The sequence below is a fragment of the Balaenoptera acutorostrata genome, chromosome 2 (genome assembly GCF_949987535.1).
Source record: "Balaenoptera acutorostrata chromosome 2, mBalAcu1.1, whole genome shotgun sequence".
Lineage (NCBI taxonomy): Eukaryota > Metazoa > Chordata > Mammalia > Artiodactyla > Balaenopteridae > Balaenoptera > Balaenoptera acutorostrata.
The window spans coordinates 176,534,874-176,555,631 of NC_080065.1; the positions used below are offsets into that span (position 1 = coordinate 176,534,874).

General features: G+C 58.1%; 1 protein-coding gene across 2 annotated transcripts; it reads left to right on the forward strand.

Annotated features, from left to right (window-relative positions):
• NACC1 (nucleus accumbens associated 1) lies at positions 1-20,660 on the forward strand. Of its 2 annotated transcripts, none has more exons than XM_057540537.1 (6): positions 1-129; positions 14,883-15,839; positions 15,926-16,099; positions 16,683-16,788; positions 16,892-16,989; positions 17,616-20,660. In XM_057540537.1, exons 2-6 carry the CDS (start codon positions 14,894-14,896, stop codon positions 17,876-17,878), a joined length of 1,587 nt encoding a protein of 528 aa, XP_057396520.1. In that variant the 5' UTR covers positions 1-129; positions 14,883-14,893; the 3' UTR covers positions 17,879-20,660. The 2 variants fall into 2 exon arrangements, with proteins under 2 accessions (XP_057396520.1, XP_057396519.1); XM_057540536.1 differs by lacking the exon at positions 1-129 and adding an exon at positions 1,174-1,385.
• Positions 20,661-20,758: the final 98 nt, after the last annotated feature.

The following is a 20,758-nucleotide window of genomic DNA, read 5'->3' on the forward strand; positions in this document are numbered from 1 at the left end:
CTACCTATAGTGGGCAGCTGGGATCAAAATGCACGGCGGAAAGCGCTGAAAGTGTTGTGTGACGGCCTTAATCATTGCGGCTCCCCTGGGAGGGGACACGTCACTAGCCCCATTTCACGGATGAGGAAGGTGAGACTCAGAAAAGGGGCGGTAAGCGGAGAAATCTAACATCTATTGATCGTCTCCTGTGTGCTGGGTTTTGTAAACACAGTATGTCAGGGCACCCTGCGGGAATAACTCAGGCTCTGAAATCAGATTTCCTGCGTTTGAATCCCAGTCCTACCACATGCTCTTGACAAGTTACTTAAACTCTCTGGGCTTCACTTTCCTTACCTGTTAAATAAGAGTCCTAGCTTCCAAGACAGAGCAGAGATTAAGCGACAGAATGCCTGGAAAATGTGCGAAGTAGGCTCTCTCACATAGCAAACCCTCAGAAGGTTCTAACCGGTGTAGGAAAGGAGACCGTAGTGTCGATACTGACTGGTTCCAGCCCCAGCTTGCCTTCCTACTTGTTCTTAATGCTCTCTGCTTATATTTCCCCATTTGCAAAATGGGCAGAACTTTTTAACGTTCGTTATTGAGTTGTGATGAGAATTAAACGAGTTAGTGCAGGTAGAATGCTTAGAATGGAATCTGGCGTCGCATAAGCATCCTACAAGTGTTAACGTTTATTGTTTCTTCTTGGGCCCGGTTTTGAAACCTGGCACCCGCCACCACTTCCTTGCTGTGTGATCTGGAGCAGGCTTCTTCATCTCTCTGTGCCTCCCTTTCTTATTTTCTATAAAGTGTGTGTGTGTGTTTATAAAATAATTCCTACCTAAAGATACTACTGTGAAGTTTAAACGAGATAATCCCGTAAGGAACCTAAAACAGTGCCTGGCACAGTAAACAGCAGATATTATTGTTTGCGTTTTTACAGGAAACTAAAGTTCCGAAAGGCAGAGCGACTTGTTTAAGGTCGCGGGACTAAATGGTGGCGAGGTCGGGACTCGAACTCTGTAGCAGAGCCAAGGTCCTGACGGGGATTCCGAGGGGCCGAGGGAAGAGACTGAGGAGAGAAGGGGCGCGCTCGGCGCTCGGCTGGCCTAGCCTCGGGGGCAGGCACTGGGGGCGGTGCGTAGGCGGGGCCACGGCCGCTCCTCCCCGGCCCGGCGGCGGCGGCGGCGGCGGCGGCGCGCCTTGCGCTCGCTCGGCGCTCGGCTGGGGCGGCCTGGCCCACAATGAATGGCCGCCGCGGCTGCCGCTGCTGCTGAAGCGGAGGCCGCGGAGGCCGCGGAGGCGGACGCCGAGGCCCCGGCGCAGGGGGGCGCGCCCCGGGCCCAGGCCCGGCCCCAGCCGCCGCTGCGGAGCTCGCCGGGAGCCCCCGGAGCGCGGCCACGGCGCAGGTGAGGCGGCCCGCCCCAGGCCCGGTTCCGGCCTCCTTTCGCCGGGGCGGCCGGAGGGCATCCGAGGTCCGGCTAAGGGCTGAGGGAGGAGGACATGGGGGCCTCCTCCGACCGGGGAGGAACTTGGTTAGCAGCCTGCACTGTGCCCCGGCCCGAGTGCGGAGAGTCCCGGTCCCCGCGAGCGGCCTTGAGCGTTCAGCCCCGGGCCGGGCCGCGGAGCTTCGGGGCGTCGGGATCGGGCCCAGACCTCCTCCTGTCATTCCCCGCGAGAGGGGAGCGAGACCAGGCCCGGGCAGGTGCAGGGGTGGTTGGGGGCCGGAAAGTTGGAGGGAGGGCCGGTGGAGGAAAAGTGAGGAGGCGCCCGGGGAGACCGGAGGGGGAGGGGGAGGAGGAGTCGGGCTTTGGGCCGGCCGAATGGGGGAGGAGGGGAGAGTGGCTTGGCCGGAGGGAAACGGCCCCGAGGGGGGGCGGGGAGGGGCCGGGCTGGCAGGTACGGTCGGGGCGCTGGAGGAGGTGGGTCAGGTTACAGGCCTGGGGGCGGTTGAGGAGAAGCCCAGGAAGTGGGGCAGGGTGGGTGTGGGCGGAGTTAGTTCTAGTGGGGGCGGTTAGGAGATCCCTGAAATGTTTGCAGGGGTCACATGAGGTTTCGGTTCGGAGAGTGGGGAGGGGGTGGCGAGGGCCTGATACGGAGGCGATCAGGTAGGTTGAGGAACTACTGTAGGAGCTTTGGGAGTCCGGGGGAGGCAGAGCCTTTGGGCTAAGTAGGCTAGTGGGGATGTGGGAGCGGGTCCGGAGAAACTAGTGTGATCAAAATGCAAGTGCCAAGGCGCACCCCCTCCCCCCCTTTCCCGTCCAGGTGTTAGCTTGGGGCCAAATCTGAGGGGTTTCTTCTTTCTCACACCTCATCCCTGCCTGTCTCAGGCTCTGGGTCCCGACAAACCCTTTGGGCAAGCCTCTGCTGGCTGCTCCAAGGTGCTAGCCCGGCAGCTGGGCGTTTGTGTGGGCAGCTTGGGAAATAGTCTGGAACACCTAGCTCGGGCATCTTGTTTACCACCCTTTTGCCCACCCCCACCCCATATATCGGCAGGGAGGCAGCCCAGCCCCTGTTATCTGAGTATCTTAGGGTCCTAAGATTCTTTCCCCACTTTTTGTGACCAGAGCCTTGAGGCTCAAGCCCAGGGGTTGGGACCTCACTACCTTTCAGGCACCAGCTCTCCGCAGGTGAGTTACTGGGAGGTGAGCATATAAAGCTCTGTTCATTGTGTCTTGAAGCCTGGAGGCATGGGGTTTGGAGAGGGTTGCGGGTTGGTCCAGGAAGGTCTGACCCGGCTCATCATTGTCTTGAAGGCTCCTGATGGGGTGAAGGCAGGTCACCAAGAAAGGGATCAAACCAGGCACCTACACCCTGGCCCAGGCCTTTGGCGCTCCGGGTCCCAGGGCTCTGCCTCTGCAGTGCTCTTCCTGGGGCAGACCCTGTGCTGAGCTTGCTGGTTAGATGAGCTCATTGATTGCTCACCACCACCAGCTCAACTTAGGCCTTCTTCATGGTACAGGGGAGGAAGCCGCGGCTCCGTGGCTTGTCCCAGGTCCCACAGCTAAACAGTGGCAGACTGGGATTGACTGACCCTCAGCCCCAGCCCACAGTCCCCTGGAGCTGGCCTTTGAGGGGTGTGACTGGAAGAGCTCACTGTTCTGGATTCCCTGGTGGGAATTCTCTGTCCAGGACTTTTCTCTTGCCTATCCCAAGGGATGGGTCAGTACCCTTGCGGACAGTTTTCCTGGTGTTCCAGGGAGCCAGATCAGTGGAAGCTTTTTTCCCAGAGGCAAGGTCATCCCTGTTCTAATGGGAGCCAAGAGGTCAGGGGTCACAGAGCTGTGGGCTGGCAGAGGGAGGTGGTTATGAGGATGGAACCTGGCTCTGGAGCTGGATTTTTGCTTTTTTTCCTGGTTTATCTTTTCCTCTGTTTGGTCCCCGGTCAGACCACCCCTGCTTTTGTTCCTTCTCTCTGGGCTAACTGCAAAGCTGCTACCAGTGTGTCCTGGGAACGTTGACTTGGGAGCCTCAGCACCGGAGGCAGGAACCACAAACTGCTGGGTCGAGTGGTATCAGCTAGATCTGGGTTTAGTGATGGGTTGTCACCTCATTCCCTCCCTTCCCCCAATCTCCTTGTAGTTCCTAGAACTGCCCCCACCTGGGCTCGGCCCTCCTCCCCTCTTTGGCTGGCCGCCTGGTTCTGGGAGGGGTAGAAACTGGGCCAGCAACCCCATGTAAAGAAGCCTTCCCCCTGCCTGGTTGGGCTGAGGCTGGCTGCCGTGGCGCAGCCTGGGGCCTCAGCCGGGGCTCCGGGCTGGGTACTTAGGATGGGGCAGCTGCCTCCAGTCATAGAGCTGGAATGGGGGCAGAGACTGGTAGTAGTTGGCTGCTGTGTGTGGGTGGCAGAGAAGGGGGCAGTGAGTCCGAGCCTGTGCCTGGAGCTGGAGAAAGCACTCTTAATAATTGCTTTTCTGTGAGGATTTAGGGTGCCCAGACCTGGGGCGCCAGAGGAGGCCAAAATAGCCTGGCAGGCAAGAGCAACAAGTAAAGGGACCCTTGGGACAGTTTGATTTCACATGGGTGCCAACTCCCTGCTGGGGCCTGGGGAGCAGCCCTGAAAAGCAGCTCCTAGAACTGCTTTCAGCAACTTCTAGTGAAGGTTAGACAAAGGTTTGTCTGAAGGTGACTGACCTCAGACAAACAAATGATCAAGCTCATTTCTGATATCCCCGCATTCATGAATATAGTAAAACCAAGTGAAGTGATGGTGCTGGGGTGGGTGGAAAGCATTAGATTTGGGTGGTCAGGGAAGGCTTCCAGGCGAGCTGAGCTCTGAATAATAAGAGATCAGCCTGCTGGTGGGGGAGCTGGGGCAGGGAGGGGCGAATGTTCTAGGCAGACAGGACAACACATTGAAAGCCTTTATTTAGCATGTGCCAGGCTCCTGCTAAGTGCTCTAAACATTTTGTGTTTATGAGGGAAGGAGTGAGGGGTGACCCTGGTGTGGAGATAGAGACCCTTAGTGCTGTTCCCAGAAAAGAAGCGTCTGATCTCAGGGTCTCCTGGATCCCCCCCATCGCCCCCAGATGCAAGTCCAGACCCCTTGGCCTGCATCCAAGGCCTTCTAAAATCTGGTGCCCTGGCCAAGCAGTGGGGAGCCCCAGCCGGTTCTTGCGCAGGGCTGCAAGGAAATGAGTTTTGGTCAGTTTGGCAGGACCCGTCATGGAGGTCAGCCTGGAGGCATGGGGTTTGGAGAGGGTTGCGGGCTGGTCCAGGAAGGTCTGACCCGGCTCATCAGTGTCACTGCCAGAGACTGTGGTGGAGGAGGGCCTGCCAGGTTCAGGTGGGGCTTGCAGCATTTGAGGCGACAGTGAGCCGGCCTTGAAGACACGGAGGTGGTGTTTGCACCAGCCTCTGCTCCTTCTCTTGGGTCCCCCCTGCCTCCCATCACTCCCATCCCTTTCCTGGGTGCCACGCTGCTCTGAGCACTTTTCACCCATTTGTAAATCATTTAAGCCTATGCCTAGCTTGAGCACACAGGCCCGCCTCCCTGCCTCTGCTCCTGGGTCCCCTTGGCCAAGAGTGTCATCCCTCTGTCTCCTCCTGAAGAGCCTTCTGAGCCACAGAGGCTGTGAGGTGGGACTGAACAGGTGGCTGTCTCGTTGTGTACAGTATCTGGTTGTGATCATTGCCCGTCTCCTCAGGATAGACAGGATGTGAAGGTCTCAGCATCCTTGGAGATCCGAGGGCCCTCTCTGAGGACCATGACTGAATTAAGCAGAGGGTGGGTAAAGGTGAGCAAACATGGTGTAGTGGAGAGTCAGATTCCACTGTTAGCGCCACCTTGCTCAGCCAGGAGACCCTGGGCAAACGTTGTGGCCTTGGCGCCTCAGTTTCCGCATCTGATAAGTGGGGACAAGCAGGCATACCTGCACTGCAGTGGTTCTCAACCAGAGGTGATTCTGTCCCCCTCAAGGGATGCTTGGGAAATGTCTGGAGACATTTTTGGTTGTCACAGCTGTCACAGTAGAGGCCAGGAATGCTCCTCAATATCATATAATGTACAGGGCAGCCTCCACCACAGAGGATGATCTGGCCCCAGTGGCAGCAGGGCCTCAGTTGGGGCTCCCTGCGGCGTGCTTATTGGGAGGGTCATGTGAGAGGTTGGTGTCTGGGGTGTGATCAACTGGTGCTGGGAAGGCAGTGCGGGGAGCTCTCAGTAAGTACGACTTGATAGCTCATGAAATGGCCTAAGGTTCTGGGAGATGGTGAGCGGTATAAGATGCCTGTGCTGCTGTCAGGGAGTTTGCAGTCCTGCGAGGGGCTAGGGGGGCAGACAGAAGGGAACATAACTAATAATAGCAGCTGGGCACTGGCTGCAAAGTCAGCACCAACCTACCTACCCGTGTTACCTTAAGGTGGTTTAATCCTTAAAACAGCCTTGTGAGGTGGCTGCTTGTTTCATAGTTGGGAAAGACTGACGTGGGGGGGTGGTAAGCACTAGTACAGATAAATGTTTTCTGGGAGCGTAGAGGAAGGAAAGCGTAATTCTAAGCGGGAAGCTTTGTAAGGGATATTTGAGCCTAGTAAAACAGGATTCTGATTCTTTTGTCCTGCCAAGGCCCTGCAGGGTCTCCAAGCACATCTCCACGACCCATCCCCAGTAACCGCCCACCCGCCTGCCTCCTTTGTGTTAGCCTCCCCAAGGTCACCTCAGGGCCTTTGCACTTCCCTCCACCCTTTGTGCAGCTGCTGCCCCACCCCCTTGTCCTTGGGTCTGGAGGCACACCGGGAGTATGAGGTAACTCACAAAGGTGGGCTTGAGGTCAGAGCGGGAGGGGGGTGGGGCCTGGCTGGGTTCTCCTAGGAGCTGCTGCAGGCGGAAGCCAGATTGCTGAGGACTTCGAGGAGAGAGTGGGAGGAGGGAGGGAGGAGAGGCAGCAGGCTAGAATGCTCATTCTCGGAGGTGGCAGTGAGGGGAGGAAAAGTAGAGAGTAGCTGGGGGAGGCTGGGTGAAGGAAGAAGGCCTCTGGGGGGGAGCAGGAAGAGCAGCACCCAGAACCCTGGGGTTGGGGCCCCAGGTGGGCAGCAGACCCCAGCTTGGGTCATGGCTTCCCTTCTCAGCTCTGGTTTCTCAGTTTTCCCAGTCATGAAATGGGTCTAGCTGAGGTGGCCGCCTGCCACAGGGAGCAGCAGGACCATGCAGAGGACGAGTGCAGCCTGGGCCGGCCGTGGTCAGGAAGCCCCAGCACTCAGCTCCAGTGTCCCCTCCTCTGTGGCTCTTGGACAGGAGCCACGTGGCCTGGGTGCCATCCTGGGCCTTGCTCTCCTCGTCTGTAAAATGGCAGGAAGACTCATTTCTTCCTCAGAAACTGGTGAGAGGAATAGCTGAGCCCTCATCAGGTGCTGGTGCACAGTAGGGGCAACGTCCGTGCCACCTTCCATGCCACCTATGGTTGCTAATCCTGTCACCCACTGTGGAGTTAACAGGAGGTTTTCAGGGAAAAAGAAAATGAATTAAATGTGCATGTACCTAAAAAAGATCTGTGCAGTCGGGTATCGCCTTGTTCTTCACTAGCTAATGTTTGCCTAAACTACCTTCCAGTTCGGCTCCTGCAGAGGGTCCGAATGGCTTTGGGCCAGGAATGCACCCCGAGCAGCCTGGGGGGTGTGCCACTTTCCTGCCCGCAGCTGTCACTCTGACCTCATGCTGAGCTGGGTGAAGGATTGTGGGGCTTTCCAGCGGCCTTCTGTCCTTCTTAGGCTTGGAGTTAGTGGGTTCCCTTAACCAGCTTACATGTCAATGGGCAGCTCACCACTTCCCTGGAAAGTCAGCCAGAAAAGACAGTCCTTGGTGAGGCAGACACAGATCTGTCCCCCAGCCTCTGCTGGCTGGGGTACTCAGAGCTCCCTCCTCAAAGAGCTGGCAGTTTCCACCCCCAGGAATTGCACTGCCACACAAGCACTTCCGTTTCAAGCCTGCCGCACCCCAGCGGGATCAGGCAGTAGGGCAGCAGTCGGTGGGAATCCCAAGTTCAGTTACATTGAGCCCCAAGTGGGACCCTGACTGCAGGCCACCCACCTGCTATGGCTGCCAGAGGAGGGTGTCTGTCTGAGCAGCACCCTCTGCGTTGGCCCCGGCGGCCCCCACTGCGGTGCGGGTGGCACCCCTGCCCAGCCTCAGAGACCTCTTCCAAGTCCCCCTCTGTTCTAGTCACAGTGCGACTAAAAGGGGAGTGTAGTTGGAAGTAACAGAAATAATTCTTCATTCATTCCGCAAACAACGATTGTGCGTCCACTGTGTGCCTGTCTAGTTGGAGGGGCAGGGGACATAGTAGTGTGAGCCAGACAGGCAGTCACCCTGCCCTGGTGGAGCTCACACAAAGCCAAGGACACATCTAGTTGGTAGATGGTGGGAAGTGCCAAGGAGGAAAAATGAAGCAGGAGAAGTGGCCGGAGGAATCGGGGTTGGGAAAGGCTGTCTTTGGAAATCTGAGCTAGGGGATCAGGAGGGGATGAAGGGCTGTGACCACCTTGGGGCCTGCATTGTAGGAGGTCTGAGAGCAGGCAGTCCTTACTGTGCAGGGCCCCCATACACATCGTAGGGGCCCAGGTGGTGAGAACTGGTTTTGAAGGAATCGGAGGTGTGAATCCTAGGGTCTTCACCCAAGCAAGGAGGGCTAGATAGAGCCTGTGTACACTGCAGCCAGAGCAGGCTTGAGGGGAGAAGGGCTCGGCTGAGGATGCATTGTGTGGACATCTGGGGTATGTGCAAGTCTGCCGTCCAAGGGGAGGTCCAGGCCAGGGGCTCCATGAGGGAGTTGTGGGGTGAGTAGATGGTATTTGTTTGTTTAGTTTTTTTTTTTGGCCGCGGCATGCAGGATCTTCCCTGACCAGGGATTAAACTTGTGCCCCCTGCATTGGGAGCATGGAGTCTTCACCACTGGATCTCCAGGGAAGTCCAAGTAGATGGTGTTTTGAGCCTGTCTTAGTCTGCTTGGGTCGCCATAAGAAAATACCATAGACTGGGCGGCTTAAACAACAGACATTTGCTCACAGTTCTGGGGGCTGGAAGTCCAAGATGCCAGCGCGGTCAGGTTCTGGTTGGATTCTAGTGTGCTCACGTGGCCCTTAGTGTGTGCGCTTGGAGAGAGAAAGAGAAATCTCTCTTCCTCTTCTTATAAGGACAAAGAGTTCTGTTGCATTAGGGCCCCACTTTTATGACCTCTTTTAACCTTAATTACCTTCAAATAAGACCCTGTCTCCAAATACAACCACACGGGGGATTAGCACTTCAACTTAGGAATTGGGTTGGGCGACACAATTTAGTCCACAGCAGAGCCCTGAGACTGGGTGTGATCCCCCAAGGAGAGAAGCAGACTAAAGACTGAGCCCAGAGCCAGCTTTGCCTTCCTCCAGTTTCTGGAAGGGCCGTGCCTGCTTCTCCCTTGGGGCTCTGCACACCTTCCTTGTGCCTTGAGGGCCACGCTCCCAGCCCACCACTGCCCCATTAGATCACCCCCCACCTCCACCCCCTTGTGCCCCCCAGGTCTCAGTTCCAGCGTCCCCTCCTCTGCGTGAGGTCAGAGGCGTGGACCTGCAGCTCGTTGATCCGAGTGACCCTGGATAAATGGTCGTGTCTCTCGCTGGACCACGAGCTCCGGAGGCAGGGCCTTGTCTTAGTGGTGGCCTGCCCCAGGCTCTGGGCACTTCCTGCCCCAGGCAAGGCGCTTGGCAAATATTTGTTGAGTGACTGTTGAGAGGTCATGGAAACCATGTGTCGTGCCCTTGCGTCTCGTCAGGAAACCCACCCTCTTCCAGGGCCAGGAGTAGCGATGGAAGGGTCCCCTTGGCCTTACGTGGGTCTGGGGGCTACCCCTTCCCTCCAGGGGGATCTGGGCGCCCCAGAAGGTGTGCGGGCTGATGTGCCAAGTTGTGAGGAGAGAGAATTCAAATACGGTTTTCTGCCCAGAGGAGATTATAGTCAAGTGGGATTTAATGTTCTCAGAGGTAAGCGTAAGGGCCCTATGGCTTGGGGGTTGAGGGGAGTGCAGAAGAGGGCATCTTCTCCAGTCCGGTGAGTTCTCAGAGCACGGGGCAGCTGAGGGTGAACGAGGAAGATGTGGGTAGTGGGAGGAGAAGGGCGCTCCGGGCAGGGTGCACAGCTTGGGTAAAGGTCTGGCTGAGGGGAACCGTGCAGTACAGGCGAGGGGCTCGGGCTGGTGAGGACTGAACTGTTGGCTGGTTTAGAGAACCGCCCCGCCCCCCCTGCACACACACACACACACACACACACACACACACACACACACCACCCCACCCCCACCCCCCCCCCCCGCAGCTCTCCATCCTACCACTTCCCAACCAGCAGGTGACCCAGGCCGAGCGCCAGCTGCTTTCAACCTGTTTCCTCTGGAAGCCCGATCTGGCTCCATGGCTCCTCCCTCACGGGTGGTGTAGGTGAGGGGCAGGACCACCGGCCATTGTTCTTCTGAGTCCGGCAGCCTGGATTGGTGCCGCGATCCAGGGGTGGGTCTCTGGGGTCTCCAGTGGTCTCCAGTGGCCTCTTCCACCTCCACCCCCCCCCCCCCACATACCCTGTCCTACTTACAGGGGCAGCGAGGCAGACCTAGCACCCCACTCCCTGTCACTGCAGAGGGTGCGTGCCTGTGCACGGATTGCATCAGCCTTTTGCACAAGTTGTGTCCCCGCCCCGCCATTGCTAGTCGAAGGCTTCAAAGCGCTGGGTGCTGGGCTCTGAGGCCCCATGGGGTTCACGAGGCCTGGGGACCCCAGACAATGTCAGGTTGGCTCTCGCCCTTGGGAGCCCTCCTCCTTGCGTCTCTGTTCCCTCCTGTTGAGAACCTTATCGCCCCCATGCTGAGCGCTCACCACAAAGCCATCCTGCACCAGTTCCCGGTGAGGGGTCAGGCCCTGAAGTCCAACTGCTTGGGACGGGGCAGGGCGGTGCTGTGATCCCCACCCATAAAGTGGGGCCCTGCTAGCCTTCACTGCGGAGTGCTGCGAGCACTTTGGTAGCCTTCGGGAAATGCGTGCAACAGTGTCCAGCACACCGAGCACAGTTAGGAGGACACTTTGGAACGCCCTCCGTAGCCCCAGAAGCATCCACACCCATATGTGTACTGCCTCAGCCCCCTCCCCCCGTTCCCCCATGCTTCCCCACCCCCACCCCGCAGCTGCCATTTCCCAGGCAGGAGCAGTCTATTCCTGCCTTGGTACACTATTTGACACGTTTACAAATATTTATTGACCGCCTCTCTCTGTTCTGATGAGCTAATCATGAACAAATCTGCCAGCATGCCTGCCCCCTCTGGAGTTGACAGTCTCCTTGGAGGAGTACCTATCTATACAACTTTTTTTGGCTGCGCTGTGCAGCATGCAGGATCTTAGTTCTCCAGCCAGGGATCGAACCCGTGCCCCCTGCAGTAGAAGCACGGAGTCTTAACCACTCGACCGCTAGGGAAGTCCCCTGTCTACAACTTTTAAAACAATACCCTGTCTCCCGTAGAGACTCATTCCTGAGTCACTCACCCCCTGCTCTCTGTCCCCGCCGCTGATGCTGGGAATTCTCCCAAAGCTGGTCTGGGCCCAGTTTCCCTTGCTCCAGGCTTCCCATTGCTCACTCTGACATTCATCCTCACCAGGCCAGGGCCCACCTGTCCCACACCCCGTGCCGCTCTCCAGCCACACTGGCCTCCTTTGGCATCTCCAGACCGCACCTGGTTCCTTCCTGCCCAGGACTGTTGGTTGCTGTCTCCATCTCCCCATCTTTAACTCGCCCACTCAGTGACACACTCACCCCAACTAAAATTAAATCACGTCCTGTGTCTCCTCACTAGACAGTGAGCTACGTGTGGGCACAACCAGTCCTCTTCAGGGCTGTGTGCCCAGCACCTTGCAGTCCATGGGGTGGGTTGGATGTATACCTCCCCATTTTACACATAAACAAACTGAAGCACAGAGAGGTGAGGGGCTGGCCTGAGGTCATGCAGCTTCAGAGTGGGGCTAGCAGCAGAACCCAGGTCTGAGGGGCTCTGGCTCCACCGCATGCATGTCCTGCCTTGGTCCTCCCCCTTGGGGTGTAAGCCTTCCAAGCCAGGGGTCTAGAGCACGCCTCCAGGGACTAGAGGCCAGGCAACCTCTTCCTTGGCTGCTTGGGCCCTAGGACCCGGGGGGTCTTCAGTTTGGCAGCCTGGGGAGGTGGGTCAGGGCTGCCAGGGCCCTGGAGGAGGCTCTCTGGGCTCTATCCTTTGCCTCCTCTTGGTGCCTCAGTTTCCCCTACCGCCTCGTTCAGAGGCCCAGCTCTGAATGAGGAGGTAGGAGAAACTGAAGCACCAGCTCCTAGCCTGTCCGGCCCTTAGTTTGACCTCCTGGGACGTGCATGCTGCCGTCTAATTAGGATTTCCCTGTCTCCGTCTCCCCCTCCTGATTGCCTTTTTGTTTTTCACGGTGGCGACAATGATTTTGATGAGGAAGAGGAGGGTACAGCAGAGGGGAATCATGGATTTCAGTGCCCAGACAGATCTGGGTGAGCCAGGACTCACTCTTGCCCTGAAGTGCACCTCTGAGCCCATGGGCACATGGCCCCTTGTGTTCCTCCAGGTAGCCCTTTCTGAATGAACCTGGGTAGGGCCCAAGTCTTCACTGCATCCCCAATCCTCAGCCCACAGAGGCAGCTTAGAATAGACTGGTTAATGAAAAAAAACTGAAAGATGCATGAGAGCTAACATGGGAGTGAGAGAAGAACAGCTGGGAGCTCTAGTTAGTTCCTGCCTCAGGGCCGTTGCACACACTCTTCACCTTTTTCCTCTTTCTTCTCACCAGCCTGACTCTCTGCTCAGGCCTCTCTTCTCACCCGTACCTGCCCATTCAGGACTACTGCCCTCCACAACTATAGAATGGCAGGGGACTCAGTTTTACCAATGGGGGCACTTGTAAAGCCATATCTTACCTCAGAGCCCTTTTATGATTGCCCCCAGAGCATCAGGCATGCCGTCCTCACCCGACCAGTTCTTCCCTCCTGGGTTGGAACATGCACTGATGGAATAGGCTCTGATGCAGAAGGTCACACATTTGAGAGGTGCCAGGGCCCCCCAGGTGGTACTTCACAGGTCAGGATGGGGGTGGGCTCCCTGAGCAGGGTCTCATGCAGTTCCTTAAATTCACATTTCTTTCTCCACCCACCCCTCAAGCACTTTGGGGTGAATTGTTTGTGGTGTGATTTCACACACTTTATTTTTTATTTATTTATTTTTTTTAAAATTTATTTTATTTTTGGCTGCGTTGGGTCTTTGTTGCTGTGCGCAGGCTTTCTCTAGTTGCGGCGAGTGGGGGCTACTCTTCGTTGCGGTGCGCAGGCTTTCTCTAGTTGCGGCGAGTGGGGGCTACTCTTCGTTGCGGTGCATGGGCTTCTCTTGTTGCGGAGCATGGGCTCTAGGCGCGCAGGCTTCAGTAGTTGTGGCTTACGGGCTCTAGAGCGCAGGCTCAGTGGTTGTGGTGCACGGGCTTAGTTGCTCCGTGGCATGTGGGATCTTCCCGGACCAGGGCTTGAACCAGTGTCTCCTGCACTGGCAGGCAGGTTCTTTTTTTTTTTTTTTTTTTTTTAATTAATTTATTGATTTATTTATGGCTGTGTTGGGTCTTCGTTTCTGTGCGAGGGCTTTCTCTAGTTGTGGCAAGCAGGGGCCACTCTTCATCGCGGTGCGCGGGCCTCTCACTATCGCGGCCTCTCTTGTTGCGGGGCACAGGCTCCAGACGCGCAGGCTCAGTAATTGTGGCTCACAGGCCTAGTTGCTCCGCAGCATGTGGGATCTTCCCAGACCAGGGCTCGAACCCGTGTCCCCTGCATTGGCAGGTGGATTCTCAGCCACTGCACCACCAGGGAAGCCCAGCAGGCAGGTTCTTAACCACTGCGCTACCAGGGAAGTCACACACGCTTTATTTTTAAATATTACTTACTTTTGTAAATAGGCAATACATTCACCAGGTTCAAAACTTAAAAGACCCTAAGATGGAATTCCCCGGCAGTCCAGTGGTTAGGACTCTGAGCTTTCACTGCCAAGGGCCTGAGTTCAGCCCCTGGTCAGGGAACTAAGATCCCACAAGCCGTGTGGTGTGGCCAAAAAAAAAAAGAAAAGAAAAAAAGACCCTAAGAATGTACATGGTAAGTCTCATCCCCAGTTCTACACAGAGGACATTAGTCTTACAGTTTCTTTCTTCTTTTTACAGCTTTATTGAGATGCACATACCAAGCAGTTCACCCGTGTAAAGTGTACAGGTTCAGGAGTTTTTAGTATATTCAGAGTTGTGCATCCATCACCACAATTTCTGAACATCTTTCACGAGGGCAAGAAGAAACCCTGCACCTGTTTGCTCACACTCCCCTAATCCTCCAAGCACCCCCAGCCCCAGGCAACCACTAGTCTGCTTTCTGTCTCTTTATCGATTTGCTTGTTCTGGACAGTTCATATAAATGGGATTGTATAATATGTGGTCTTTTTGTCTGGCTTCTTGCATTTAGCATAAGGTTTTCAGAGTTTATCCCAGTTGTGGCATGTAGCAGTAGTGCGTTCCTCTCTATGACTGAGTGGTATTCCATTGTGGATCGACCATATTTTGTTTATCCATTCATCAGTTGATGGACATTTGGGTTGTTTCCACCTTTTGCCTATTGTGGACAGTGCTGCTGTAAACATTCACGTACAGGTGAACGTGTGGATATATGTTTTCATTTCTCAGGAATAATTCCTAGAAGTGGAATTCCTGGGTCATATGGCAACTTCATGTTTAACCATTTCAGGAATGGTTTTCCACAGCAGCTGCACCATTTCACATTCCCACCAGCAGTGTAGGAGGGTTCCGGTTCATTTCTCATCCTCACCAATACTTATCTTTTTTATTCTAGCCAGCCTAGTGGGTGTGGAATGGTGTCTCATTGTGGTTTGGATTTGCATTGCCCTGATGACTAGTGATGTTCTCATGCAGTTTCAGGGTTTCTCGAGTGGTCATTCAGTCATTCAGCAAATGGTGATTGAGGGTCATGTGCTCAGCACTGCAAACGCAGTGTGAAAAATCGGATGACTCTGCCTTCTTGGTGTCTCTATGCCTGTTACCCTATGTGTGTAGTGCTAGTGGTGGTTCATGCTCATGGGGGCTCACTGTGTTATCTCATTTAATATTCAAGCACAGACGTGTAAGTATGCCTTTGCCCTCCTTTCTGCAAAGGGACGGCATAGGCCACCCCGGCCTATAGCTGACTTAGCTGATTTGACAGTCTGTCACAGAGGAAAGGCCATGCTGGGACAGGAGTGGGCGGCACCTGCGATTCTTACAGTCGTGGCAAATTCCACCACATGGATGTCCACGCTCCCGTGTGTCTCCCTGCGGCGGGCTGAGTCTGCCGTCTGACCCTGTCCCTCTGTCTCTCCCTGTCCCCTGCGCAGCCGCCGCCGCCATGGCCCAGACCCTGCAGATGGAGATCCCAAACTTCGGCAACAGCATTCTGGAGTGCCTCAACGAGCAGCGGCTGCAGGGCCTGTACTGTGATGTCTCCGTGGTGGTCAAGGGCCATGCCTTCAAGGCCCACCGGGCCGTGCTGGCCGCCAGCAGCTCCTACTTCCGGGACCTGTTCAACAGCAGCCGGAGTGCGGTGGTGGAGCTGCCGGCGGCTGTGCAGCCCCAGTCCTTCCAGCAGATCCTCAGCTTCTGCTACACCGGCCGGCTGAGCATGAACATGGGCGACCAGTTCCTGCTCATGTACACAGCTGGCTTCCTGCAGATCCAGGAGATCATGGAGAAGGGCACAGAGTTCTTCCTCAAGGTGAGCTCCCCCAGCTGTGACTCCCAGGGCCTGCACGCCGAGGAGGCCCCCTCGTCCGAGCCCCAGAGCCCTGTGGCGCAGACGTCGAGCTGGCCGGCCTGCGGCACCCCACTGCCCCTCGTGTCTCGCGTCAAGACGGAGCAGCAGGAGTCGGACTCCGTGCAGTGCACGCCTGTGGCCAAGCGGCTGTGGGACAGCAGCCAGAAGGAGGCCGGCGGTGGCAGCAGTGGCAACGGCAGCCGCAAGATGGCCAAGTTCTCCGCGCCGGACCTGGCCGCCAACCGGCCGCCCCAGCAGGCCCCGGTGGTGGCGGCGGCACAGCCCACCGGAGTGGCGGCGGGGCCCGGGGCCGGGCAGCCGGCGGGGGGCGTGGCGGCAGCGGCAGGCGGAGTGGTGAGTGGGCCCAGCACGTCAGAGCGGACCAGCCCGGGCACCTCAAGCGCTTACACCAGCGACAGCCCCGGCTCTTACCACGAGGAGGATGAGGAGGAGGACGCGGGCGAGGAGGGCACAGACGAGCAGTACCGGCAGATCTGCAATATGTACACCATGTACAGCATGATGAATGTCGGCCAGACCGGTGAGGTGCCCCACCACAACCCCAAGCCTGGCCCCCCGCTCCCGCCCCCGGCCCCACCCCCAACACACCGCTTTTGCCCCCGACAGCCGAGAAGGTGGAGGCCCTCCCTGAGCAGGTGGCCCCCGAGTCCCGGAATCGCATCCGAGTGCGGCAAGACCTGGCGTCTCTCCCTGCTGAGCTCATCAACCAGATCGGCAACCGCTGCCACCCCAAGCTCTACGATGAGGGTGACCCCTCTGAGAAGCTGGAGCTGGTAACAGGTGGGCTGGCCTTACTTGCTCCCTGAATTCCCCCTTCCCCCACCTTGGGCCTCAATGCCCTCTGGGCCTGCAGCCTGCAGCACAGTGCTTAGGAGCCGGGCTCAAGGTCCAACCCCAGCCCTGCCGCCCGCTGGCTGTGTCCTGGGGCAGCTCACACCTCTTTGCATTGATATAAATCAAAGACTGGCTTGTAGGTTTCCACCCCGGAGTCTAGTGTAAGTGTGGGCCAGCATTGTTGGCCACGTGGGAGTAGATCAGTGGCTTCATAGCGTGGTTTGAGGGTTGATTAACACGGTGGTTAAGAATTTGGCCCTCGGACTCAGGGTGCCAGGGTGCGAGCCTCTGCTGCTGTTCTTTCTGATGCTTGTGGTTTTGTGGGCAAGGGCCCGGCACGTTGGGTGTCCCTCGGACGGTGGCGCCAAAGTCTCTGTCCTTTCCTGAGTGTTGAGGAGGACGCTGTAAGTTGATTGGTCGGGGGGGGGGGGTGGTCTTGGTTGGGCCCAGGCCGGGGCGTGGCTGAGTGGGGAACATGGCGGTTTGCCCCCCACACCCATCATCTTCTGGTTTCGCCCCCCCCCTTCAGGCACCAACGTGTACATCACCAGGGCGCAGCTCATGAACTGCCACGTCAGTGCGGGCACGCGGCACAAGGTCCTGCTGCGGCGCCTCCTGGCCTCCTTCTTTGACCGGTGAGGCCCATGCCAGAGCCCCGGTGTGGGGGAGGACGGGGTGCCCCATGCCCCACCACCACCACAGGGGGCCTGACTCCCCTCCCCCATACCCCTCGCCCAGGAACACGCTCGCCAACAGCTGTGGCACCGGCATCCGCTCTTCCAGTAACAACCCCAGCCGCAAACCGCTGGATAGTCGCGTCCTGCACGCTGTCAAGTGTAAGTGTCCAGCTTTCTGGAGTCGGGGTTGGGGGATGGAGGTCTGGGGCGGGCAGGTGGTCCTTTTCTCTGGTGTTGGCCCTGATGGATGGGTAGGTAGGGTTTGGTGTTAAGAAGGATTCTGAGGTTCAGTCTAGGCTTGTTGGGAAGAGGGCTGTGATTGGTTAGAGGGTTCTTGGTTAGAGATTTCTTGAGGGGGTGGGTAGGACACTGAAGGAAAGCCACAAAGCCTATGGGAGGGGGGGGTCTCAAACTTATGCTGGTCGTCAGAGTGATGAAGTGGCCAGGCCTCAGCCAGTTGTCAGGAGGGAAGTCTAGGTTTTCAAGTGGACTCTCCCAGTTTCTAAGTTCTGGTAAATGACCCACATTTTTCAAGAGCACTGGGCCATCCCGCATCAAATCCACACATCCCATATGCATGGCCAAGCTGTCAGTCCTGGGCCCACTGATGTGGTTTAGCATGTTGTCCGCAAGGCCTCAGTTTCCTCAGCTCCAAGGGGGGGGCATTCAGGGGTGCCATGGTTGGGGGGGGCGGAGATTCAGGAGCAGCGTGGGGCTGAGTGCCTGCTGGGAGGGTGGGAGGCCCAGGCCACGCTCGGCATGAGCTACCCATTCTGCCCGCACAGACTACTGCCAGAACTTTGCTCCCAACTTCAAGGAGAGCGAGATGAACGCCATCGCAGCCGACATGTGCACCAATGCCCGCCGCGTTGTGAGGAAGAGCTGGATCCCTAAGGTCAAGCCGCTTATGGCCGAGGGTGACGCCTACACCACCTTCATCAGCTACACGGGCAAGATAGAGCCGGACATGATGGGTGTGGAGCACGGCTTCGAGACGGCCAGCCATGATGGCGAGGCCGGCCCCTCGGCCGAGGAGGCCCTCCAGTAACCCCCACCGGAACCTCCCGCGGGGCTGTCACACTCCCCCTCCTGTCACACCCGCCCGCCATCTTGGTCACGAGCTACTGTCTGTCCTTCCCCAGGACCCGCGGGGGGCACTGCATGCTCCCGGCCCCTCTGCCTCCCCGTCCCACCCCCTGACCCCAATCCGATCGGGGATCCGGGCTGGGAGAGGACGGCAGGTGGTGCGAGGTCTGCGTTGCCTTCTGTAGCACACACTCGTGCACAGTTGGGGGGCTCTTGCTCCCCCTCTCCTAACCCCTAGCAACTGTCTCCCCACTCACCAGGCCAGGCACAGGGAGGGGCTGGCCTGGGGGGCTTGGGAAGACCCCCTTCCCAGGCGCTGGGCCACCTAGCCGGAGCATTCCTCAGCCTCCGCCCACCACTGCAGCCCCTTGGGACTCACAGGGGCCCCGGGTTCTCAGGACCCCTCCCGCCACCACCTCCCAGTGCTTCCATGTTTCCAAAAGCGCCTTCCTGTCTCCCTCGTCTGTCCCTGCGCCTGGGGGCTGGGGTAGGCGAGGCCGTGAGGACTGCCCATTTTACAGCTGAGGAAACCGAGGCTCAGAGAAACTCCATGACCGACCTAAGGTGGCGGGCGGTGGCAGGCCCAGCGCCCTTCTCTTCCCCCACCTGTGCTCAGCCTCTCTTGCCGCCACCAGCCCTCTGGGGCCTGAGAGGGGCAGGTCCTGAGAGGGGGGCCCTTGGGGGCAGACCGAGGGTCTCTGAGGATAGAAGAAGTTTCCGGGGCTCGCAGAAGCGTGTGGGTGTGCATGTGTGTGTGTGCGCGCGTGCGTGTGTAGAAGTTTTGCTTTTAAACAGATGAAGACGTGAGAGGCAGTAGGACCAGGGGTGGAACCCAGGGGAGCAGGCTGGGGGGTGCTGCTGCCTTTCCCTCCCTTCCCCCCCCCCACCCCCCACGGCAGGGCTCCCAGCCCCCACCCCCTGTACATACTTTTTAAAACATTTTTTTAGCTAATGAAATATTGAAGTATAAGATTCCTTTTATTTTTCAAACCAACGGGACCGTGTCTGATGTCCCCTTCGGTCCTCGGGGCTGTGGAAGGCAGGACGGAGTGGGGAGCCAGGGGCAGGCTGAATGTGCGCGTGTGTGTGGAGTGGGAGCTCGTGTTGCCGGGGGGGGGGGGGGGCCAGGCCCCGCTCTGCCTGGGCTCCCGTGGGTCTGGCCGGCTCACACTCAACCCCAGGGCCTCCTCCCAAGGGCTACATTGCAAGGGTGTCCCTGGTTTGTCCAGTTGGCTGAGTCCAGCTCCTGGCAGGGCCGGGTCCGCTTCATGGTTAAAGATTGTTTGCAGAATCTTCTTTTACCATTCCTCTCTTTCTATCCTTGGCCTAGCTCCACGAGTGGTTTTGTGTTTTTTTTTTGAGTTCTACATGTAAACTCAGAGGGTTCTTTTTGTTTTTTTAACTCTCCCCCCTGCACCCCTCCCCACACACGCTGGGTGTCCGTTTCTTTGCAATTTCACATTTTTGTCTCTAGCCCTGGTTCTCACCGCCTCTGTCTTCCCCCGCAGTCTGACTAGCCCATTGCTCCCAGCAGCCTCTCTCTCTCCCCAAAGGCAAGGGGATTACAGGAGGTGGGGTGGGGGCCAGCTGGACCACTGGGATCTGACCTGGAGGCCTGCCCCCCACCCCAGGAGCCCCTGCCAGCCTGCGGGGAGCGGGTCCTTCCTGACATCTGCTTGCTGCCGGGGTGGGGGGCGCGGGGGGGGGTCAGTCCAGCGGAGCCCTGGCGCTCTACTTTCCTGGCCCAGCCCCAGTACCTTAGCCCTCAGCCAGCCCGAGTGCGTGGGGGGAGTCGACAGCCCCAGCTAAAGCACAAGCACCTTAGTCGCACCTCCCCTGCCCCCTCATCCTGGCCTTGACACCCCACCCCAGCATAGATCCCAAAGCACAATATCCTGGTTACTTGGCAAGCTGCCGGGCCGACCAAGGCCGAGGGGTGGGCTGGGGCTCCAGCCAGACCCCCAAAGGAAGCAGGAGTCCCCAGGCGCTCCCCTCCTTCCAGGCCTTAGCGGGGGCCAGCTCTCTGGGACTGGGGTCTTCTCCCTCCCCACCCCCTTGTCCTGGGCAGGCCCCTGTCCAGCCCCTCCTCGCCTTGTCCTTGGGTGGGGCTTGCCCCGTCCCTCCTCCGAGCCCCTGCAGCACTGGGTTGGGTGGCAGAGCCCTCTTGTTTCAGGGACTCTAGGAGGTTCCCCTGGCTCCCTGGACTGTGTGTATAGGTCTGGGGAGGGGGCGGGGGAGAGGGGCTGGGCAGGGGCGCAGGGGAGGAAACTCCTCACCAGGAGAGCCAAAGACAGGGTTGTGCCTTACCCCAGGAGCCACCCCTGCGCCCTCCCGCCCTGCCCTCCCCGCTCTTGGGCGGCCTGCTGCTTTTCCTGCTTTCCTTTCCCCTGGCCCGGCCCTGCCTTGAGCTGCATGGACCCCCCCGCCCACCCCCACCCCCCGGGGCAGCCAGGAAGGAACATGAATGGAGGATCACCGACCAACGCAGAAAAGACTATGAGGGCCCCCCCTCCACCTCCCCCGGCCGCCCATTCACCCACATCTCTTTCACGCAGGACAGACCACCCGCCCTGTCCGCGTGGAGTGCCAACACCCTCCCTGCCCTGGGCCGAGCCCCTCCTCCCCGGGCCCATAAGTGAGATTGCACATTAACTACTGTAAGAAGAGGAGCCGCACTGGGAAATGTGAACCATGAGAATATCAGTGATACTGATGAGGAGAATAAACTAAACGCCTTTGTAACAGCCCTGCTGCAAGCTGTTCACTGGGGGCGCGGGGTGGTGGGCCCAGGAAGGGACGCTGGCTGCACACTAGGGCCCCCCTCCTTCCGCAGAGCAACATC